This window comes from Natrix helvetica (genome assembly GCF_964273705.1).
Source record: "Natrix helvetica genome assembly, chromosome: 7".
Classification (NCBI taxonomy): domain Eukaryota; kingdom Metazoa; phylum Chordata; class Lepidosauria; order Squamata; family Natricidae; genus Natrix; species Natrix helvetica.
The window spans coordinates 39,970,377-39,993,955 of NC_138558.1; the positions used below are offsets into that span (position 1 = coordinate 39,970,377).

The 23,579-nt window shown below is 35.9% G+C and overlaps 1 protein-coding gene across 3 annotated transcripts in view; it reads right to left on the bottom strand.

Annotated features, from left to right (window-relative positions):
• The window catches only part of MYOZ2 (myozenin 2), a 30,451-nt gene extending 11,144 nt beyond the window's left edge, over nt 1-19,307 (bottom strand). For all 3 annotated transcript variants that reach the window (XM_081959573.1, XM_081959574.1, XM_081959572.1), the window contains exons 1-5: nt 19,174-19,307; nt 18,482-18,583; nt 15,845-16,014; nt 12,049-12,178; nt 7,839-8,022 (exon numbers count right to left, since the gene is read on the bottom strand). In XM_081959573.1, coding sequence (XP_081815699.1) covers nt 7,839-8,022; nt 12,049-12,178; nt 15,845-16,014; nt 18,482-18,557 — 560 coding nt within the window. In that variant the 5' untranslated portion in view covers nt 18,558-18,583; nt 19,174-19,307. The remainder of the gene's footprint in view (nt 1-7,838; nt 8,023-12,048; nt 12,179-15,844; nt 16,015-18,481; nt 18,584-19,173) is intronic.
• Nucleotides 19,308-23,579: the final 4,272 nt, after the last annotated feature.

Below are 23,579 nucleotides of genomic sequence, written 5' to 3' on the forward strand. Positions count from 1 at the left end.
GATAGATCATCATCTTCCCTTTCTATAAGAAATAAAGCTCCTATATTTTCAAGTGACCAGCAAGGATTGACAGTAAGGTTGGGAGTTATTGTGATATATAACACAATATATATTTACATAATATGGTGTCTAATAGCTGCAGGCAGGCTATTACACCCTTCTCTAGAAATTGCTAGTTGTGTTCCCCACTCCCTGCTCACTCCAATTTTCTCCCAAATCTTGATTTTTTTTTTGGGGGGGGAGGTTTCTATTTTTTTCTTAGCACAAGAGTCTAGTTCCCAAAATCAAAGAATTCAGTCAGTCAAAGGAAGGAAGAAATGGGCGTGTGGTAGAAACACAATTTTAAAGACAGTTTGGAAATGAAAGTGAATTGGAAGAGTAGGACACTCATATGAATTCCAGGCTTTTTGCCAGTCTTCAGGACTGGTATCTTGTGTGAATCATTTGGAACAGGTTAGGGATCGTTTGGACTAGAACTCACCGTATTGTTGAACTGCCTCACTGTTAGAAATAATGGAGATTGAGTTGGGTTTGGTATGTGGGTCTCCCACTATGGTTTTAATATCCAGAGTACTGTCAGAGTAGCTGCTGGTTTCATGTCCACCATCAGATTATGATACAGGAACACATTTGCAGATTTGAATTACTTAGTTTAGTTCAGTTTGATGTGCTTATTAGTGTATTATTAGTTTACTTCAGTTTGATCCCGCTTATTAGGCTTAAATCTAAGATGGATAGGATAAATACTGTTTTATATCACCTACTGTTGCATATACATTTTTTAAAAATACTGAATTTTATGTTAGATGAATTTTATTCTAATTAATGTGTTGTAAGACTTATTGTGACAGCAAATGACTCATACATTAAAAAAACTAAAGCAATACAAGCAGCACTTTTTTATGCCCTATAAATCTTTTTAGCTGCCTTCTGAATCCGTTCCAGCTCCTTTTGAATTGTCACAGCTAGATGTGAAAATATTCCAATGTGGTTGTGCCTGATAACTAAACGGATGTTTGCAGCTGTATTCAGTCATTTTATCTGAGCTTGTTCTGTTACAGTTGCAAACAAAGAGTTAGGTAACACAAAAGCTTTGTTGGTTTAGATAATTTCCAAATCTGAATGGGGAGCATGGAATATAGTCAGCCTTTATATTTCTTTGATAGCAATGAGCATGCAACTGCAGTATTAAACTCAGATTATATATATATATATATATATATATATATATATATATATATATATATATATATATATATATATATATATATATATATATATATATATATATATATATATATATATATATGTCCTTGATGTTCTTGCAATTACATCATATAGATGTAAGGAAGGGTCTGACTCACTCAGAGACTGATCTCACAGTTTAGACTCTACAGACCAGGGGTGTCCAAACTTGGGAACTTTAAGACTTGTGGACTTCAACTCCCAAAATTCCCCAGCCAGCATGGCTGGCTAGAGAATTCTGGGAGTTGAAGTCCACAAGTCTTAAAGTTCCCAAGTTTGGACACCCCTGCTATAGACTCTTTGATGGGACATCATTTCACTTTGACCCTCCAAGTTGTAATATCCAAAATAGGAAATGTACATAAATATAGAAAAAATAGAAAGGGGATTTTGTAAGATTGTCAATTTATTACTAAAGTGTAATTCTTACCTAGTTAATTTTCACAATGTTTTCTGAATTATATATTGTTTTCCAAGTTTAAGCCTTGGGTACTAGTGAGCCATGATGACATTATATGTGTCATGATTCATTAGTACCTACCCAGCACAGCCATTATTGGGTTGTTTATTTCCTACTGTTTCTGTGATGTAAGAGCAAAAACTCACCATACTGTATTATTGTAAATTAATTAAGAGACTTTCTTGCACACAGGCTCCCCAAATCACTTTTCATTCCCAGTTATTTTTTATGAGGGCCCATAGGATATTTATTTCCTCACCATTAGCTCAATTATGCTCACGGTTGTAAACATAAGAAGATTTATGACAGCATGAGTGTAGTTAAAAACAATGGTTTTTCTTAAGAGAATGACATAACAGCGATATTATCTTAGTTTTTCTCCCCTGTCTTAGTTTTGTAAGAGAAAAACACTGAAAAAACTTATGGTTCTCCACATGAATATTTTTTTGTTTTAAATCTTCCAATACAAGCTTTGCCTTTTTTCATTTATAATGTATAGTAATCATGAAATCATATCCATCGATATCATTCTGTATTTTCCCAAGTTGCGCAATTCCTCTTGAGAGAAGGATCATGCCTGGCCGAAGGTAGGTATAGTATTTATATATGTTTATTATATATATATATATATATATATATATATATATATATATATATATATATATATATATATATATATATATATATATATATATATATATATATATATATTTAATTGTCACAGTTGTATAATATGAACATCTCAGATTATTCTGCCAATTCTGATTAACCTTGGAGAAGTTCCTTACAATATCTGATAAAAGAGGACTTCTGATGGCATCTGAAGAAATAATAAGGGATTCCTTATTGATAATACATCTGTTTGATGTGTCCATGCTAGCTAGGTTTATACATATAGTATCCTTAACTATAGTTAGGTTTTTTTAGTTCAGGTTTGATAATGCTAAATGAGCCTAACCACTATGTTTTGTACATGTGATTCAGTAAATTGTATGACTCCATGCAAATGGCTTATTAAGCAAACCATGAATTGTTTAGTTAGCATGATGTGTTAACCCTAGTCTGATGTGTTATCATATCGTTAGTAATCAACTGTAATTTTTTGGTTAGTTTTCTTAAGAAATATTTGGAATGCCATATTTTGCAGAGCAGAAAACCAGTCTTGACCAGCTGCTAGAAGCATGTAGTGTCTATTTCCTGTTTTCTGTAGCAGTGAACTATTACCTTTTGATAGTTTTGTCTGTGTGTATTTTGTGAGTATGATGTGTTAGTCACTCAGCATTAGCTACAAGCTATTAAAAACAGACACGGTCTCTCAATAAATGACATTACTATATTGGGTATGAATAAACATGATCCACAACCTGGATATTTTATAAAAACACTCCCAAAATATTTTGAGTCAATGTCAACATATTTAGAACTTTTGCTAAAAGCTACAGATTAGAATTTCACTGATGAATGGTTGGGGGGGGGGGGGGGGTTGTGGTCAATCTCCTTAACATGTGTGCTGCATTTATAGGACACTTTCATTCTATTTTGTATGCATTTATCCATTTTGATTGTTTAAAAATCCTAACCATCTAATTAAAAAAATTACAAAAGAGTCAGTTTATTACCAAAGCACAAAGTTCCTTCTACAGCTGAATAAGAATGATTGCAATATTCTGAGTCTCCATTTTATATGAAAATGTGTGGCAATTAAGTAAGATTACATCTCAATCCCTAAACTTCAAAATGGTTTAATAACCATTACATGGAACCTACACATCTATAAAAGTAGTAGGAGAGAAGAAATAGTAACATATATATTTTAGAAAAGAGCCTCGGCAACCATTTGATAGTTGAACAAATATTTATTGTGGATGGTGAAGATTGCAGTGGGAATCATGATTGTTATGTAAAGTCTGAAGGGGATCATGTCGTATGGGCAAGATGTGTTTTTTCCAGGGGTTGTTTGTTTTTGTTTGTGAGCATTATGTTTAATTTGGGGGGGGGGGAATAAAAGAGATTATCTGTAGCTGAGTTGAACTGTAGAGGTTTTAGTGCTCCCTGAGTTTGGTTGTTTGTTTGCAGACATTTCAACTGGATAACATGATTACAGAGTGCCAAGAACTGCACATTCAGTTTTTCCACCTGGAGCTCAAGATAGTGAATAGTAGATTACTGAACAGTGCATGCCCTCCCCTTATATTTTCCCCACAAAATCAAAATGTGCACTGTTTTGGAGTGTAAGAGTGACTGGCTCAAAGGTAACCAGGAAGTTTCCATGGCTGAGGGTGACCTAGAACCTCAGTCTCACTCCTTCCTGGCCCAACAAATTAACCATTCCATTAAAGCAGGGGTGTCCAAACTTGGGAACTTTAAGACTTGTGGACTTCAACTCCCAGAATTCCCCAGCCAGCCATGCTGGCTGGGGAATTCTGGGAGTTGAAGTCCACAAGTCTTAAAGTTCCCAGGTTTGGACACCCCTGCATTAAAGTGATGATGGGAAGAGTGACTGTTTTTTTTTTAAGAAGAGCAAATGGATGTTTAGCATATGTTAGGGTCAACTGTGGAATATGGAAATATATTTATATAAATATATGGTGAGGTTTCATTTAGGAAAATGTATATCTATTCATATCACAGAGAAGATATTACAGAATGAGAAAATATGAAAAAGGGGCATGACCAAAATACTTATAAGCAGCAATTCATCACCACATAAATTACATAAAGGATTTGGGTAACGGGTGAATTGGATAAGGGATGATATGATAGAAGTATATAAAATTAGCCAAGTACAGAAAATGTGGGTAGGATTAGAATTTGGATCATTCATTGAAATGAAATATGTGGAGATTAACATGAAGGTGAAGGCTGCTGTGGGAATCAGCATGATGTAAAGTCACAAGGGGGATCATGTCATTCACACGGGCAAGACAGATTTTGTGTTTCTTCCAGGGTTGTTTGTAAAGGAAATACTTTTTATACAATGAATAGTTTAACTATAGAATTAATTGTCATCAGATGTGATGAAGATCACCAATTTAGTCAGCTGTAAAAGACTGGACAAATTCCTTAAATATGAGGTCATTAATAGATGTAGCAGCAGTATCATACCTCATATAACCCAGGCAGTATCATAAATAACTCCTAGGGATAAATAATGGAAAAGTCTACTTCTCTTTTAATTGGTGTTCCCTAGCAATTGGCATTTGAAATGTGAATACAAGGTTACCTCACTTACCAACCTCAATGGGGACTGAAACTATCGCTAAATGATGTCTTAAAGTGAAACATCACAAGACTGTACCGGCTTATAACATCAGTTCCAACTGCCGTCATGAAGCAAATCACTTAAGTGTAATGTCACATTATGGCGATTTGCAACTACTTTCTGGTTTACCCACTAATTTCATTTGTCACAAGCCTGTTGTGAATGGTGAAGATGGTGATCATGTGATTGAAGGATGCTGGAACCATCATAAATGCACAACAATTGTTCAATGCCTGAATTGTGATTGCATGATTGCAAGAACACTGCAATAGCATGACTGGTTGCAAATCCTTTTTTTCCAGCACTATTAAAACTTTAAACAGTCACTATGAGCAGCCAGTAAACTAGGAATATCTTTATACTTAAAGAATGGTGTACTGTGTATGTCAATTTCAAGTTTCCTGAATTTCTCCTTCTACTGTAATTTATGTATACTTTGATGCCTAGTTCTCCAACTATACATGCATATTGATTGTAATTGTAACTATGACTATGATCTATGACCTATTACTTGCTGTTTATATGTACAGGGGAAACTCAAAAAATTAGAATATCGTGCAAAAGTTCATTTATTTCAGTAATGCAACTTAAAAGATGAAATTAATATATGAGATAGACTCATTACATGCAAAGCAAGATAGTTCAAGCCGTGATTTGTCATAATTGTGATGATTATGGTGTACAGCTCATGAAAACCCCAAATCCACAATCTCAGAAAATTAGAATATTACATGCAATCAATAAAACAAGGATTGTACATAGAACAACTTCAGACCTCTGAAAAGCATAAGCATGTATATGTACTCAGCACTTGGTTTGGGCCCCTTTTGCAGCAATTACTGCCTCAATGTGGCATGTCATGGAAGCTGTATCAGCCTATGGCACTGCTGAGGTGTTATGGAAGACCAGGATGCTTCAATAGTGGCATTCAGCTCTTCTGCATTGTTCGGTCTCATGTCTCTCATCTTTCTCTTGGCAATGCCCCATAGATTCTCTATGGCAGTGGGTCTCAACCTTCCTAATGCCACAACCTAGGCGACCCCTGTGAAAGGGTCATTTGACCCCCAAAGGGGTCGTGACCCACAGGTTGGGAACTGCTGCTCTCTGGGGTTCAGGTCAGGCAAGTTTGCTGGCCAATCAACCAGAGTAATCCCATTGAACCAGGTTTTGGTGCTTTTGGCAGTGTGGGCAGGTGGCAAGTCCTGCTGGATAATGAAGTCAGCATCCCCATAAAGCTCGTCTGCGCAAGAAAGTATGAAGTGCTCCAAAATCTCCTGGTAGACAGCTACGTTGACCCTGGACTTAATGAAGCACACTGGACCAACACCAGCAGATGACATGGCTCCCCAAATCAACACAGGCTGTGGAAACTTCACACTGAATTTCAAGCATCTTGCAGTGTGTGCCTCTCCATTCTTCCTCCATATTCTGGGTCCTTGGTTTCCAAATGAGATGCAAAAGTTGCTCTCATCAGAAAAAGGACTTTGGACCACTGAGCAACAGACCAGGTCTGTTTTTCTTTAGCCCAAGTAAGATGCTTCTGATATTTGTTGTTCGGGAGCAGCTTGATAGGAGGAATACGACATTTGAAGCCCATGGCCAGGATCCGTCTGTGTGTGGTGGCTCTTGATGCACTGACTGCAGCCTCAGTCCACTCCTTGTGAAAGTCCCCAACACTTTTGAATGACCTTTTCCTGACAATCCTCTCCAGGCTGCGGCAATCCCTGCTGCTTGTGCACCTTTTTCTTCCACACTTTTCCCTTCCACATAACTTTCTATTAATGTGCTTTGGTACAGCACTTTGGGAACATCCAACTTTGCAATCACCTTTTGAGGTTTTCCCTCCTTATGGAGAGTGTCAATGATGATTTTCTGCACAACTGTCAGGTCAGCAGTCTTTCCTACTGAACCAGACTGAGAGACCATTTAAAGGCTCAAGAACCCTTTGCAGGTGTTATGGCTTAATTAGCTGATTAGAGTGGGACACTTTGAGCCTAGAGTATTGCACCTTTTCACAATATTCTAATTTTCTGAGATTGTGGATTTGAGGTTTTCATTAGCTGCAAGCCATAATAATCACAATTATGACAAATCACGGCTTGCTTTGCATGTAATGAGTTCGTCTCGTAGTTTAGTTTAACTTTTTAAGTTGCATTACTGAAATAAATGAACTTTTGCACTATATTCTAATTTTTCGAATTTCACCTGTACAGCTTATGCACTGGAGACACATTCCTTATATGTCCAATCACATTTGGTCAATAAAGAATTCTGGTCTGGTCTGGTCTATTCTATTCTATTCTATTCTGTGAAGCCTTATATTAATGGATTTTTCAATGATTTAATATCTTGTATAATTATTTTCATGAATACTGGAGAAACATTTTTGTATAGATTTAGCCCAGTGTGAATACAGTTAGCTATATGCAAGCTTTGAAATAAAGTTTTGAATTAAAACTGTTTCAGTTAATGTGTTGAGTTGAAAAGACAAAATTAGATCAGTTTGCCTTCAGTATGAATTACAATAAATTAAATAAATGTATATGTTGCCCAATTCTCAATGACATTGGGTGGCTAAATTAAATTACATTGTTCCCTCTCTTTATTGCTTTCCTAGACATGCTTGTCAAATTCCTATAAAGTGTTGCTTGGTCATGGTATGGCATGGAAAAGCCTCTGGTGATCCAGTTCTTATGTAAACTAGAAACTACTGTTAAGGGCTCTAGGCTTCTGATGAATCCATCTAAAGGAACACTAATAATTGCAATCCCCTTATAAGCTTCCTTACATTCACATCTTAAAACCCACATTCATTTTCTTCATGCTGTTGTTTTCTGCATTTGATGATATTTGGCGATTGTTCAAAATTACCTGTTAAAGCTCTTAAAGCTGGGTAGTTCTGGTATTGCTTCTGGCTTAAACAATTTAGGATACAAAGCTTCCAGCAGCTCAGGGTCATTACTGATGGCCTCAATCCAAGGTGATTGATAGTATTTTGGTACAGATGTAGTGTTGAACTTCTCAGGAGGAATTATCTTCAAAGGTCCAGAGTAACCTTTAGTAGAAGGAGGATACCAACACATCTGAATTTGATAATAGCAGTTTCCCAATACATTTGGAGAATTCATTGTTAATACATCTCCAGTGTCTCCGACTCCAGTGGTGGGTTGCTCCCAGTTCAGCCAAACCTGTAGTAGCAGCGACGGGAGGCCCTGCCCACCTGCCCGCACACTTCTGCGCATGCACACGTGTGCAGGAGCGCGCCTGAACCGATAGTAAAAATATTTGTAACCCACCACTGTCCGACACAACATTATAATTACATTTTAATAATATTTTAAAAATAGGTAGCTTTAGGTCATATTCTGTGTTCTGTATCTTTGAAGTATTCCTGTTGAATATCAGTGTCTTTGCTCTGGAAATAACCATTTGGTTTTACAAATGATGTATTATGTACCGGGCATTATGAAGAAAAATCATATTTGGAAAGGATGGGTGCAAAAAGACAAAAGTCAAGGTGTTAGGTTCAAAGCTTGTAAACATTAACTCTCCACCCCCTGCAAGATTTAGCTGTGGCCTCCCTATAATAATTTAAACATCTTCAGTAATGCAGGTACAGATGGCTATATATAACTTGAGCAGTCAAGGAATTGTGGAGCAGTATGTCAGTCAAATGAGCAACCTACCCTGAAGGACTCAGATCAGGAGAAACCAGCTTGGCTAATTTCGAGCAGAAGTCGGGCGCACACTAATTAGCTGTCTTTGCAACATCACTCCCCTTCACAACATAGTTTTAAAGTAGGTTACGAAATAAAAGGATTTTAAAAATAAAGTGACAAGCAAATTTTATCTATCTATATCTATCATCTATCTATCTATCTATCTATCTATCTATCTATCTATCTATCTATCTATCTATCTAAATGTGTGTGTGTGTGTGTTCGTGTGTTCCAGCATACTGTAACTCTGGAAAGTCTCGAGCAATTTCAACCAAATTTGGTACATAGACGACTTACTCTCCGGAAAAAAATACTGTTGGGGTAAGATACCCCTAACACCTCAGGGTGTGTGTTCTGTTAAGATACAGCCTGTTGTGCTTTAAAATGGATTCTACTGCACTGCTGTAAAATGACTTCAGCGCAATGGAGTTGCCATGGTAACAGTTTCACGGTACTCCAGAAGGGGGCTCTCTTTGGTAGGGGGGAAAATCCAACATTAGAAATTATGTTTGGTCCGGACATTTCAACAGTGGTATCATTTTTCTTGATGCCTCTGGGGGCACAGGGAAAACATTTTTAACTAACTTAATTGTCTCCAAAATCAGGGTGCAGGGAGAAATTGCTCTTGCCATTGCCTCCTCAGGAATTGCGGTGACGTTAATGGAAGGAGGGAGTACAGCCCATTCCACACTTACATTGCCACTTATAATTCATTCCTTTTCCTGTCTAATAGAGGATTGGGATAAATAAATACCCGGGCAATACCGAATTATCAGCTAGTAGAAGATATAATCCACTTGAACCAGTTAAAGTCAAGAAGACCTTATTAGCTTATTATTTTAAGAAAATATGTGTGAAGATTTAAACTGTGGGAAGGGGAGACAAACTTGTAATAAGAACTAGGGCTGTACAGATATATGGGGGCATTTTACTTCAGTGAAGCAATACTATGGATCAACAATGTGCCTCAGTGTTAGAACAGGATGGGCAAATGGAGTGAAGCAGCTGACTGGATTGATTCATCATCTGGGAGTGGTGTAGCTCATTTTTTTGAGTCAAGAGTCACTGTCTTGGAACTGGATTCCTGCAATGATTCAAGGCAATATATTTTATGTAGCCTCCCATTATTTAAAGCAAGTTCCCCCTGGCTATTTAATGGAAATGTTATTGTTTAAGAACAACAATAAGCTGCAACTGGTATGAGAATACAGTCGGTCCCATGATTGTGTGCATGTACATACACTATCAATATTTATTCAGCAGTAAGTCAAGCTGTGTTCAATAGTGTGCAATTTCAGGAAATTGTGATGACAGTTCCAGCTTTAATTAAATAAATCTCCTTTGAGTCAAATCCATTATGCGGCACTCAGGAAAAAAGACTATGATCATTTTATAATGTATTTCTTACAAATTAGACAGCTCATGTTTTCCAAATGGTAAGAAAAAGGTTCTTTGTGTCTTGATGTCTCCGAATAAATAAAACACATTTTCTTACAGGAAGAAGTTTTTAAATACGCCAGCAGAAAGTGTTTTTGCTGCCAGAAAATTAAATTATCCTCAGTAACACTCTCATAAAGATTCCTTTAAATCTTTTTATTTGATTCAAAACCTGTATATACTAGCTAAACATGATAACATTGGTGCTGTGTCCATCTAGAAAGATCCTATCAGTAACGGCAACAAGAACAAAACAATGATAGCTTTATATAGCTTTCTTATTCATGAAGAATGCTCTGTGACTTCTCTTAACTCTAAAATATCTGATTTTTAAATTATGACAATATCTGACATTTATCAAGGCAAGCTGCATGAAGTGTCATCATACTAAATTCTAATCCAAACAAGCTTAAAATAAACATCCAACTAAATCAAAATCTTCCAGACAATCTACAATATGCAAGGGAAGAGTCAAAACTCTTTCCTCAAATAACCTTGTTGTTTTAGAATGATTGTATTTTTAAAATATGCATAATATATTTTTAACATATTATTGTGCCGTCCTCTCCCACCCACACAGAATAATCATTTCTACTGTGAAGACTTCATAGACATGTAAATTTACAAATTAGTTAACAATTGAGCATCCACTTACAACTGCAATTACTTACAATTGAAATATTGGGCTCCATTGTGACTGTAAGTTGAAGACTATTTACACTCTTCTATTATATTAGAAAAATTAGAATAACAGAGTTGGAGGGGACCTTAGAGGTCTTCTAGTCCAACCACTGTCAAGCTGGAGATCCTATACCATTTCAGACAAATGGATGTCTAGTTTCTTCTTAAAACTTTCAGTGATGGAGCACCTACTACTCCAGGAGGCAAGCATATTGACATGCTGCATTTCCATTTATTGTTTTAGATGCTGGCCTAGAAACTAAGGAGACTGAGTTCTGGTCCCGCCTTAGGCATGAAAGCCAATCATACTCCCTCAGCCCAACCCATCTCACAGGACTGTTGTGGTGAAAATAGGAGGAAAAAGGTGTATTATGTATATTTGCTGCCTTGAGTTATTTATAAAAAAAAGTCAATATAAAAATAAATAAACTTTAAAAGTACAAAAGACTGAAGAATAAAATATAGTTCCACGTGGAACTATAATTCTTCTCAGAGTTTCTTAAGAAAGCACTGTGATTGATTTGTTTAAATGCTAGTCCAAACGTTTTATTTACAGTACCTGTAAAATATCCTAACTGGAATGTTTCTATCCCAGTTTCATTGTAGGTTTGCTATTTTATCTATTATATAGCTATACTAGTAATTGCATCACTGAGACAGCTAGTTGGAATACTATCCTATAAACAAAATCAGGATGTTTTGTTTATTTCAACTGTAGAACAATCCTTAATTGTTGGATATGAAAGTTGCATTCCTCTCACAGTAAGTATTACGATTCACCTGCATCCTTTTGATGTGAATATAGACATGTCATCATCTTTCTGGAGTGGTATTTAAGATTAGTTATCCTAGAGCAGTGGTGGCGAACCTATGGCACAGGTGCTGAAGATGGCAGGCAGAGCCCTCTCTGTAGGCATACGCGCCATTGCTCCAGCTCTGTTTCGGGTCTCTGTCGCGCATGCACGCATGCCTCTGGCCAGCTGGTCTTTGGGTCTCTGCCGTGCATGTGCAGGCATGGGTGTGCAAATGCCTGCGCCTAGCCGTTTGGGCAGAGATGCATGAATGGGAAGCTTGCATGTGCAGGGTGTGCATGCGTATGCATGCACCCACACCTTGCAGTTTGGGTGTGCACGTGCACTTTGGGCACTCAGTACCTAAAAGATTCGCCATCACTGCCCTAAAACTTATTAATTCTTTGCGATTTTTAAAAGATTGTTTAATATAGAAGCTGTGCAATAGCTTACCTGGGGCAATAGTTTCAGGATTGGGTGGACCCCTTGGATCAGGCGTATTAGGAGGTGTCATTGGTGCATTTAGATGACTAGGTTCCATGCCATGAGCATCCAATTGGACACACTGTATGATCTCATTGCGCTATAATTGAATAGGAATAAGAATTACATCTATTAACTGCAAATGCCATTTAAGAGAGATGCCAGAGTGTTTCTTGGCTAGTCAGCTTTCCATAACTGGAAACGTGATAGTGTAGCTGGTCTTTTTCATTGCTTTCTAGCCATTTTTGCCTCCTCCTTTTTTTGTACATGAGTGACTATGAAATAAGCTGCACAACCTCTGGATGAACTGGTTTATTACTACTCATGTTTAATGGATGCTGGGGTGTGGGGGGAGGTGCAAGGGTTTTAATTGACTTTCAAACCTGCAATGAAAATTATCTGACATGCTGAGAATGTTAGGCTTCTAGTGCTCTAAGCAAATAAGTTTATCAAGAATTTTCTGAATGAAATGTCTGTCAGAATAGCATAACCAATAGCTCTGTTTTAGGACCTTTTTCTTAGAGAAACTACAAAATCACTAATAGGTGAAATGAGAGAACCACCCAGTGGTTTCAGTGAGGTATTGGATTCTTGACTGCTCAAGCTAATCTGATCAGAAGTTTTTACTTCTTTTATGTATCAGGGAGTTTACATTTTCCAACAATTGAAGTCCAGACTAAATATAATGCAAAGGTAACATAGATTCTTAAAATATCATTCTCAGGGGTGGGCTTCAAACATTCCAGCAACGGGTTCACTGCCCTGTTGCTGGGTGGGTGTGGCCATGGTGGGTGTGGCCTAGTTGGCTTACTGCACCATGGGGGGGCGTTTTTTGCTCTTCCAAGGCTCCGGAGGCTTTCCTCGAGCCTCTGGGAGAATGAAAACTACTTTCCCCAGGTTCCAGAGGCCCATTTCCGGATTGGTGGGTCTCCAGAAGGTGGAGCTTGGGGGAAGCAGTTTTCAGATTGGAACCTGCAGTAGGCCCACTTTCCCCCCCTCACTGAGCCTCCATGCGGGCCCTGCACTTATCTGGCATGATGAACGGGCCATGTGGAGACTCCTGGGAGGGGTGGGGTGGCAGGGGCAGAGTGGGGTGGCCCCAGCCAGGAGTGGGATTTGGGGGTTCACCAAACCGTGCAGAATCTTCGCTAGAGGATCTCCCGAACCCGTGCAAACCCCCAGCAACCAACCCCTGATATTCTGCTAAAAGCAGTTGTAAGTGGTCTGATTCAATTTGGAGCCAGGTTATTGAGAATAGGTCTATTTTCTGTATACCAAGGACGTGATTGAAATTACTCTCTTGAAGTTAACATATATTAAACATTAAAGGCAAAAAACATACATGCACTGCCCCTTTCACATTATTATGCCCTGATCCAAAATTACTCCCCAGAGTTTGCTTTTGTCTAAGAAAAAGATACTGGGAAATTCATTTTGACATCTCACATATCCCATTTATGAGAAGTCTAATATAAAGATCTAAGCAAGGAAATGTCAACACTTATGAAAACTGAAAAGTTGTTACCATGCCTTTTACACAATTATAGTTCCAATGCAGCTGGAGAGTTACATTTGGCTTTAAAAAGTAGCACATTTCTATTGATTTTAATTTATTCAACATCATATCCATAAAGAATTTTCCCAACATTGTCTCAATTGGCAATCATAATAATAACCTTAGTTCTTGGCTGCTGCATGAAGATTAAAGGCAGGCTAGGATTATCCACTCTTTCTACTGGCTCATTAGTTCCAATAGTGCATCCCAAACCTTAATCGTTGTTTTGTTAACATAGAATTAGAGCTCTCTAAAACGTCAGATGCTAATTTTAGCTTCATTGAAATGAAAAGATTGTTACATACAAGACTATTAAAGTACATTTTTCCATGGATAAGGGGAAAAACTGAAACACGAAGAAACGGAAGATTTAAAAACAAGTCTTCAATTGAAAGGCTGACACCGATTCAGCTTTCATTTTTAGAATTCCTAGATTAAGCGAAATTATTAAAATATGGGCATCAGAGTTTTAAAAAGTAAAGGAAATGCTTCTTCAATTGGGCCATTGCAGGTATAGTTCATTGGGAAAGCATACACAGAGAGAGAGGGGGGAAGAGAGAGAAAGAGAGGGAGAGGGAGAGGGAGAGGGAGAGAGAGCAGTGACAATCATACCACAATCATAAAACCCCTAATGCATTAGGGTTAGCATTGCTGTCTCATTAGTTTGGAACAATCATCATTAAACTCTTGAACTTATTTCTAAAAACTTACTTCTTTAAAACGCACAGGGAGATAATTGGGATCAGCTGGAGAATGAACCCCTGTTCCCTGATTCTCTGATTCCTTCATACCAAGTATAGATGATTTTAGATTGTAGGGTTACAGCCCCCCCCACAAATATTCATCTGAGAGCTGAAAAAATTTCCCAAAAGTTCAGAATTTTGGAAATAATCTAGCCAATTTTTAGAAGGTCAGCTATTCCTCTCTTAATGATATTGCCTTGATCAAATGAGTTTGAAGTATGTGAGTGCTTCTTAATTTATTCAATAAAGGCATTTTTTAAAAATACGGACTTTTTTCACCTGGCACTTTCTGCTTGAAATTCCATAATTATTAATATTGAAAGAATCAGTTATGGTTCCTAGGCCGTCAGTACATTTTTATTGGAAGTAATTTTATTAAAATGGTATTAATTATTTATCTGGATTTGCAATAATAAAAGTTCAATGTCATATTTTTTTAAATAAGTGAAAGTTTACTTAAAATGATATTTAATTTTATTTTGATCTTAAATAAAAAGTTAATGCAACATAAAATATTTTATATACAGTAGCCCTTGATTTATAGATAAAAGATTGAATACGAGAAGAGATCATTTATTGTATTTTAAAATAAGGCAATAAGTTACTAACATTATTTATACTTGTTATGATGAAGGGGGGAAATCATTTCTTTATATATTCTTATTTTTTTCTTTCTAATTTCCTATATTTTTCTTTTCTGAACTTTCTGTTTTTCTTTTTATTCTTTTAGCTTGTATTAGCTTTTAGCTTTGTAATTGTAATGTTTAATAAAATTACTATTAAAAAATGTAAATGCTGGATTCAAGGATTATCCCAGCAAAATATAGAATTCAGTCCCAGAATATGCTTGTAAAGAAGCTCAAAGATGTAAGACTATCTACAATTTATTATGAAATCAAAGTGCATCTGTTTCTCATTTGTGGTCTCAGTCCTCACATTTTTGCTTCAGTGTTTGCTTCTGCTTAGTGAGATTGAATTTCGAAGTATGCAAAGAATAATATTTTGTAACGGGAAAGATAATGTTTCTTTTCTTCAGGCAGAAAGATCAGCCATGCTGATCTTCCCTGAAATAATGAGTGCATACAAAAAGATGTGCTAGCATTTTTGTGATTCATCTATAGAGTTCCAAGGATTCAGTCTATGATCAAAGGATTAAACTAGATGCTTACTTGGCAAGTAACTGTACTCAAGTTTGGTGATGGTGAATAGTCTTTTTTTACTGTTGACCATTATTTTGAATTAAATGTCCTTAAAACTATAGGAAATCCTTTCAAAGTAATGTGATGCCTATAAATCAATCTACTTTCTGACACTTGGAGCAAAGTCAAATGACTAAATCTAGAAACTCACCAGTTACTAAATAGTATTTTGAAAAATTAAGTACAAAATCAATCAGCTTTACTGAGTTTAGGAATTTTGCTAGGACTCTCATGCTGCCTTATAACTGAAAACTAAATGAAATACTCACATTTCTTGGTTTGCTAGATAAAAAATGAAGATTTTCATATGTGTATTTGTCAGATCTCTTTTGCCGCATTTTGAACAGCCTTGCTCCTCGATTACTGAGTAGTGATAGTTCTTCCAGCATGATATCCCTGGGGATGCTAACCTTTTTTCCAAGATCCATTTGAGGGGATTCTACAAAAGAAAACATATTTCTATGTGAATTCTCCAAATCATTGGTATGATTAATATGGCAATAAAGTCAATTACAATGGTAGATTATTTTTCCCCCACTAATAAAGCTGACTGACCGCTTTCGGATAAATCCCAATTCAAAAGACTACCTTTAGAGAGACGAATAAAATAAGATATTGTCTTTGCAACAATATATCATGTTAAAGGTATAGAAGGCAATTATGGCAAGGCTGGAACCTGTAATTTGAGAGAGAAAATAGTAACAAGGCTGCTGCTTATATTCATGAAATCTGTTCTTTTCAATGATATCAAATTATTGCTAATATACATCAAAATCATAATTACATATATCCACACCAGTAGGATTCAAGGTATAGGAGATGCAAGAATGTCATGGAGGAAAGGTCCATCACTGGCTATAAAGGTCCATCACTGGCTATAGAAATGTATGTCCTATGGAATTTTACATTCAGAAGTATATAACCAATTGTTGGGGCCAAACTCTAAGAGGATAGTTGTATATTTCTAGAGACATAGGTTTCATCAGCAGGATAATGGACTGTTTGAAAAGCCATTGACTGCTACAAGGGTATTTGTGGATATTGAAATGAATGATTTTTAAAAAAAAACATTCTCTTTATCATGGCTAATATTCTAAAGCGAAAATATGCAATTTTTATTACGGGTTGACCTATTGTCCAATGTAATGTATTTTATTGCAGTATACAAACTCTTTAGGGATGTTTAGGACTTATAATATGAAAACATGATGAGCCTCAGTTTGCACAATATACAGACTTAACCAGGTTTTGCATGCAGACTTAAAATGCTATTAATATATCCTTCATTCGTGTTTCCCTCCTGAATGAAAATGTGGAAAATGACAACATTTTGATTTTACTCTGGTAAACTGTTTTCCTGGATCAAAATTGGCCCAAAATTTATTAAACGCCCATTATTGTTCTTACATTAGGCTTAAAAACAATTCCGCATCCAGAGAGCACTAGCAGAAAATATGTGAATTTGTCTCCCTTCTAGTTGTACTACTTCTGTTGTAGTATTTCTGTTCTGCAATGAAAGGATTGGAAGGGTGAATTTGGCTAGTGGGATTATTTATTAAAGTTCCACATTAGAATGTGGATGTTGTAAAGTATACTTTTTCTCATCATCTTAAAAACCTGCTAGTGAGGTGAAATGAACAAATGAAGAGTTGTTTATAAAATTTAATTATAATATATCTGATGCAGTGGAAACTTTCGTAATATTTTATAATCTACCCACCAATCTAAACCTTACAAGTATACATGGAATTCTTACATTAAAATACTGTCATGTAAAATGGTATGGAATTTGGGAAGATGGAAAATCACATTACCAGCATCATTTTATCATATCATACTGAATCGAAAAATATGATTCCAGGTCTTCTATATCACATCTAGCATGGACCCCAGGTTTGTTTAAAAACTACCACTGATATTTAAAAAAAACCTTAGGAACTGAGACACGAGCTGGTTGCCCTAGATAAAATTTTAACCTTGCAGACAACAAATTATTTTAATTTTTTAGAGAAATATAACAGAGATAACTTATTTTTAGTTTAGAAATTATAATATTTTAAATTATAAGATTCAGTTTCACTTGTAATGCAGATGTAACTTTTTTTGTTTTGTGTCTAAAGATTAAATTCCCACAGTAACTTTGACAGTCTTGAAGAAAGGTAAGAAATTTTTGAAATTTGAATGGACAGGTATATTCATTTCTGTTTGAACATGTGCACGTATGTTTTAGGACAAGTTCCAAAATCAAACCTCAGTTCTGTTTTTTAGCATCAGAAGGAAGAGTAATATTTGAACTATTTATTTTGAGGTACATACATCCTATAAAATAGCATTACAGTCAGTTGAAGGTTGTGTCATTCTTTGCTTTGATCAGCCAAAGACTTTCAGAATTCAGAAGATTTTGTTGCAAAATATTTCTTAAAATAAATTATTTGGGAAGTATGCCTTGTGTGGTTGGATATGAATACAAACTTGCTTGAATGGAGAAGGTGGAGACTGAAATATAACATTGCATATAATTTGCTTTTTAATTTAAAATTTTATAAGTTTGCACCCTTAAAGATAGTTTTAAGTCAAAGATGGAAACGTTTTCCCAAGGAATTCTATAATACAGTATCCAGACATTAGCCTCTCCTCAAAAAATATTCCAAAACTCAATTCTAGGCAGAATATGCATCAGCTGTTGAGTTACTTCATTCCTCCACAACAGTTGTTCATCTGAAAATAGCTTTCAAATGAAAAGAAGCCATTACAAAAGGATTCGTGACCATAGGCAGCGCAATAGCTGCATGAGATTATTTTTGGCAACATACACAGAGGGAAAACTATAGGAGAAATATTGCTGTAAGACTAAACAGAAAGATTAGATGTGACACTAGCATGGTAGCAGGTATTTAACTATGTACCATTTCGCTGGATCTCCTTCATGATGTCTGATGCTTGCTGTTTTCTTTCTTTGATCATGTCAGAATGTGAGAGCATTGTTGTGATCAGAAAAAAAAGTCTTACTAGAAAAAGAGAAGATAGTTAAATGTTATACCAACAAGTACATTTAGTTTGTAATTTAAACTGCTCCAGAAGTTTACAAAGGCTATATTTTTTATCTCAGTTCTTGGCAAATTATACAAAGTATAGTCTACCACACTGCATATACACCTCAGAGCATCAACAGTTTCTTTGTTTTGTTAAACCAATTACATGACAGGGTGAAGATTGGCCTTCTTATTTTTTCTGTAGACGTTCATCTTTGTTGAAATATCATTAATTTGTTTTTTGTTACCAACATAATCAGTGTATTTGTTGCTTCAATGTTATAGATATATCCTTAATTAACTTCAGTTATCTTTTTTTCTGTATCAGCCTTTAAAAAATAAAGTCTTTTGCAATTTCTGTTACAGGGCCACTAAAAATCAGTAAGGCATCAATCTCTGAATTACCGTAGACCTCTATTAATAAGCAACAATCTAGATAGAGAGCCATCTTGGTAATGCTGCAATACCTCTGTACAGTAAATTGCCTCTTTTGTTCTGCAAGCTGAAGCATTGCACTCATAGGACAATCAATGTCATTTATTTCAGGAAACAATATGCTCACTTACCTTATTGTTCAAGAAAATACTGATCTTGATGCTTTGAGCAGGGTGTATGGAATTTGCTATGAATGGGGATGACCTATCCAGTCCTGGGAGGTTTCTATGCTTCTTCTAGGGTTTGCATGATGCCTAGTACCAAGACAAACTGGGGACTGACCCTCTTCAAAAAGATTGGCATCTAGCTGACATAAAGTAGCTATTTATAGATGCAAACATCCAGCCACTCATATCTTCCTGGCGAAAGAAGAGAACAGAAATGATTCTGTTCCATGCATCACAAAAGAGTATGCCTGACTTCCACAGGTTATTGAAATATTTTATAGAACAATTATATATGTGCAGCTCATCCTGTCATCACCTTTGAGAATACTATTCTCTACATTTAAGAAGGGGGAAAGACATGTAAAAATAAGGTCAACTAAATGTATAGCAAGAACTAAGTGAATTGAAATGGAATAATTCTTAGATGACAGGTATAGAATCCTCCTGTAGTAATAGCTAAATTTAATGCTTGGACAAAAACCTTACTAGATATTATTCAGTGTTGTCTGTACTGAAAACATATTTTCACACCTAAAAGTAAGACCCCACATATAATAGAAAAAAAAAACTGTAATGTTAGTAGCATTTGACACAGCATCCTTTTCTTTCTTTAAGGCTAGCTGTTTCACAACTTCCACATTAATGAGGTGGCTTACATTTGTAGCTTTGTTATTCAACAGGACAATCAAACAGTTCACTTCAGGTGGGAAAAGGGAGATGGTTACTCCCATATATGTAATAGTGTCCAGATATTATGCAGTAGTGGTTCTCAAAATTAACAGATCAGCTTCTGGTCTGTAAAAACTGAATTGGATCACCTCCAGGTGAGGAGGGTGGCATATAAGTTGAATAAATAAATAAATAAACCCAGAACTTCCAGATTTGCTCATACGTGATAGAATATTATTACAATAATGTTACAATAGCTATGTAATCATTGCCTAGATAGAAAGTATTTCACTTAATATATAAATAGGGTACAAATTGCTACACATTTAAAACAGCTTTACCAAACTCAATTCAATCATCTGTTACATAATTGTTTTCTTCACCTTTCATAAAATTTGCCCAAGACGTTTAGGCTTGGTCTAACCACCATTCATTGTCTTCTCTACTACGGCACCATTATACAAATTCCTGATATTCTGTCCTGTAAACATAATTCCAAGTTGCTACATTATTTTATGAAGCCACATATAATTTAGAGATTGATTCTTGCCTTATGCTGTCTAACGTTATTTGGGCTGGTTATATATGTTTCTACCAAGATCTTAGTAGTTCTAGAACAAACTGGATACATTTCAAATTTTATGTAAGATTATAAAAATTTGAAAAGCTCTAGAAATCTAAAATAAATGTTTTGCATCTCTGCCTGTGATATGCCTGTCCCATTTTAAAAAGTAAGCTAATTATAGTTGACTGAACTTTCCAATATGCCACTTACATTTTCCTCCTGAGTATGCTATAATCCTTTAACAATCAGAGGTGTTCAATGGTACCGTGAACATGATGTTACTGCTAAAGATAACAATGTGTTGGCTCAAGCTCATATAGAAACATTACAGATCAGATGTTGTAATGGTATGTGGGAATGACCTTGGAAGAGTGAGGGTGAAGAGATGCTGAATGATCTGATAAGGACATGCACCTACATAATGGGCAGAGAAAGAGATTCAGAAAGGAACATCCTTAACTTCTTAGGTGTAAAAGAGAAAGCTGCGAGCCTTGCATGATTCTGTTAATGTAGTCTTACAATAAAATAAAATTAGCTCATCTAGTCATGTTTCCTTTCTGTTGTACCTAGGAAGGCTGGCCGATACAGCCCATTGTTTTAGGGTTTATGGGTAATGAAATATCGTGATATTCCTATTTAATTGCTTTTCCTGCCCTCTGGAATATCATTCCCTCCCCAAGGTCCATTTACCCTGATCCATTTGTCCTTTAGGAAACTTTTTTAAAATATCTTTTCAAGCAGGTAGGTTCTTTTGACTGATGATGGGTGGTTGGAAATGTCTTGTTTGCATATTTCCCCACTCTGTTGGTATTTCTGCATTTGGCTATGTGTTCTTATGATGTTTTGAATTTTTTATGCCACATTGAGTCTGGTGATCTTATAAATGTAAAGGACTTATCCATTTTTACGTTTTTATTGTTATTTTCTTTATGTATTTAAAATAATTTTATTTATTTATTTATTAAATAAATATTCACATTTATTTATTTTGGTTAATTGAAACCAAGATAACTCTTGATCCAACAAAACAATACAAAATCACAATGCATACTCTGTACTTACAGACAATAATGGAACAATAAAAAGAACAAAATGGCTCCCAAACAGTGATAATACCATCACTTGATTGTGGCTTCAGCTGAACCTGACCCAAAGGCCCAGAGAAGGAGCCAGATTTTGATTGCCTTTCTAGAGGCTAACAGAGTCAGGGCCTTCCTTACTTCAGAAGGAAGATGGTTTGGCAAGAAAAAGAGAAAAGTACATTGTTCAGCATTTTAATGGTTATATCATTTTTTTTTAAACAAAGACCTATTTGTAGAGTTATACAGGTTATGTACAGACATGCGCAGCAAACTGCCATATCTCAGTAACTTTCTATCCATAAGCTGGATAACACTCAGAAAACAGAAGAGAATGCAGCCAAGTTCTGCCTGGTAGAAGAAACTGGCACACCGGGTTCAAAATGGGATGGATGGGACTGAACTGTGCTGAGGGAAAATATCCAGAAAATGTCCCCCTTGTATGTGGGAACAGAATGCTGGACCTTGCTGTACTCTTATATCTTTCCCTCCAAAACAAAGAATTGGAAAGACTTTTAGAAGCCATGCCTTGCATCCCTTTTCTATCTTTTTACCTACTCTGGCATGCAATAATTAAAAAAAGAGAAAGGGATATCCATTAGGCACAGAGAACTTTTACCTATAGACTTAACAATATAAATGTTAATCATTAAACAATCTTGTGAAATGCCTCTAGGAACCTTTTTTTTAAACCTTGGGAACAGAGCCATATTTTAAAAAAAACAAGATTAGTTCAGCCAGGTATTTTCTACCAAAGTGCTCATGAATCCAAAGAAACCTAATTAAATGTTTGTTCACGAAGAGCTGAACTCTAATTTCTTTTCACTAGTCTTCAAAAGCCACAAAAAGAATTATTATTCCAGTTCAGAATGAGTTCAGTGGTTGAGAGAGACAATCAGCCTAGAAAAGGAGCTTAAAACTTTTAACTCCAGTTTGCAAGTTTTTATTAATTACTGTGTAAAGAAGATATACAGACACTTAATGCTAAGACTGAAGGAGTAGTCAGTCTAAACCAGCAATGGCAGATATTTTTAAATAATATTACTGGCTAACATTAAAGTATTCATAATTTGACAACCTTGAATATAGTGATCTGATCCATTTTCTACTTGTCCCAGTATATTCTCCATGCCATCTTACCTTCTGATCTTCTGAATAATCAAGCCCTCTTTTTCTTGTATTACAGAGAAATGTGTTCATTATAAACATTTCTTTAATGAAACATAGTTCAATTTTCTTTTTAAAAAAACACTCAAGGGTGTTTAATCTACCAAAAACAATCGCTCTAAACATTGTTGCTCTGATCACAATAGCAAATAGTTACAGGCTGGGTGCAACAAAAATGGCACATTAAATACTTAATCAATTTAACCAATTTCTAATTTTATTCTGACTTTTAAAAAGTTGCCAACTTGTTCCACTTGCTAGCAAGACTTAATTGCATATTAACATGCTCTACAAAAGCTCTGTTTTTTTGGCACAGCGGGGAAAACCATAAATGAATTGGATTGCTGTGAAAGGAAATACTTTTCTAGATGGCAGACATCTGTCTATCTGGAGGCCAGGGCAATACTGACCTCAGTTCTTCCTCTGAAAAGTTATAGCCTAAATGAGCCAACAGTTTCCACATCTGCTCCTTATGGGATGATCTTCCTACAGTTTTTAGAATTAGAAAGGAAAAATAAGTGTGGTGAGAGACAAATATAAGGATGATAATCAGCCGCCCATCTTCTTCTTCTTCTTCTTCTTCTTCTTCTTCTTCTTCTTCTTCTTCTTCTTCTTCTTCTTCTTCTTCTTCTTCTTCTTCTTCTTCTTCTTCTTCTTCTTCTTCTTCTTCTTCTTCTTCTTCTTCTTCTTCTTCTTCTCCTCCTCCTCCTCCTCCTCCTTCCTCCTTCCTCCTTCCTCCTTCCTCCTCCTCTTTCTCCTCCTCCCCCCCCCTGCCTCCCCTATAGCCTTGCCTTAGTAAATCACCAACATTCAGCAATAAAAATAAACACAACTGCAATTTCATTTTAAGCTTAGCCTCGGTCCCCACTCCTACCTCAATATTTCATGAA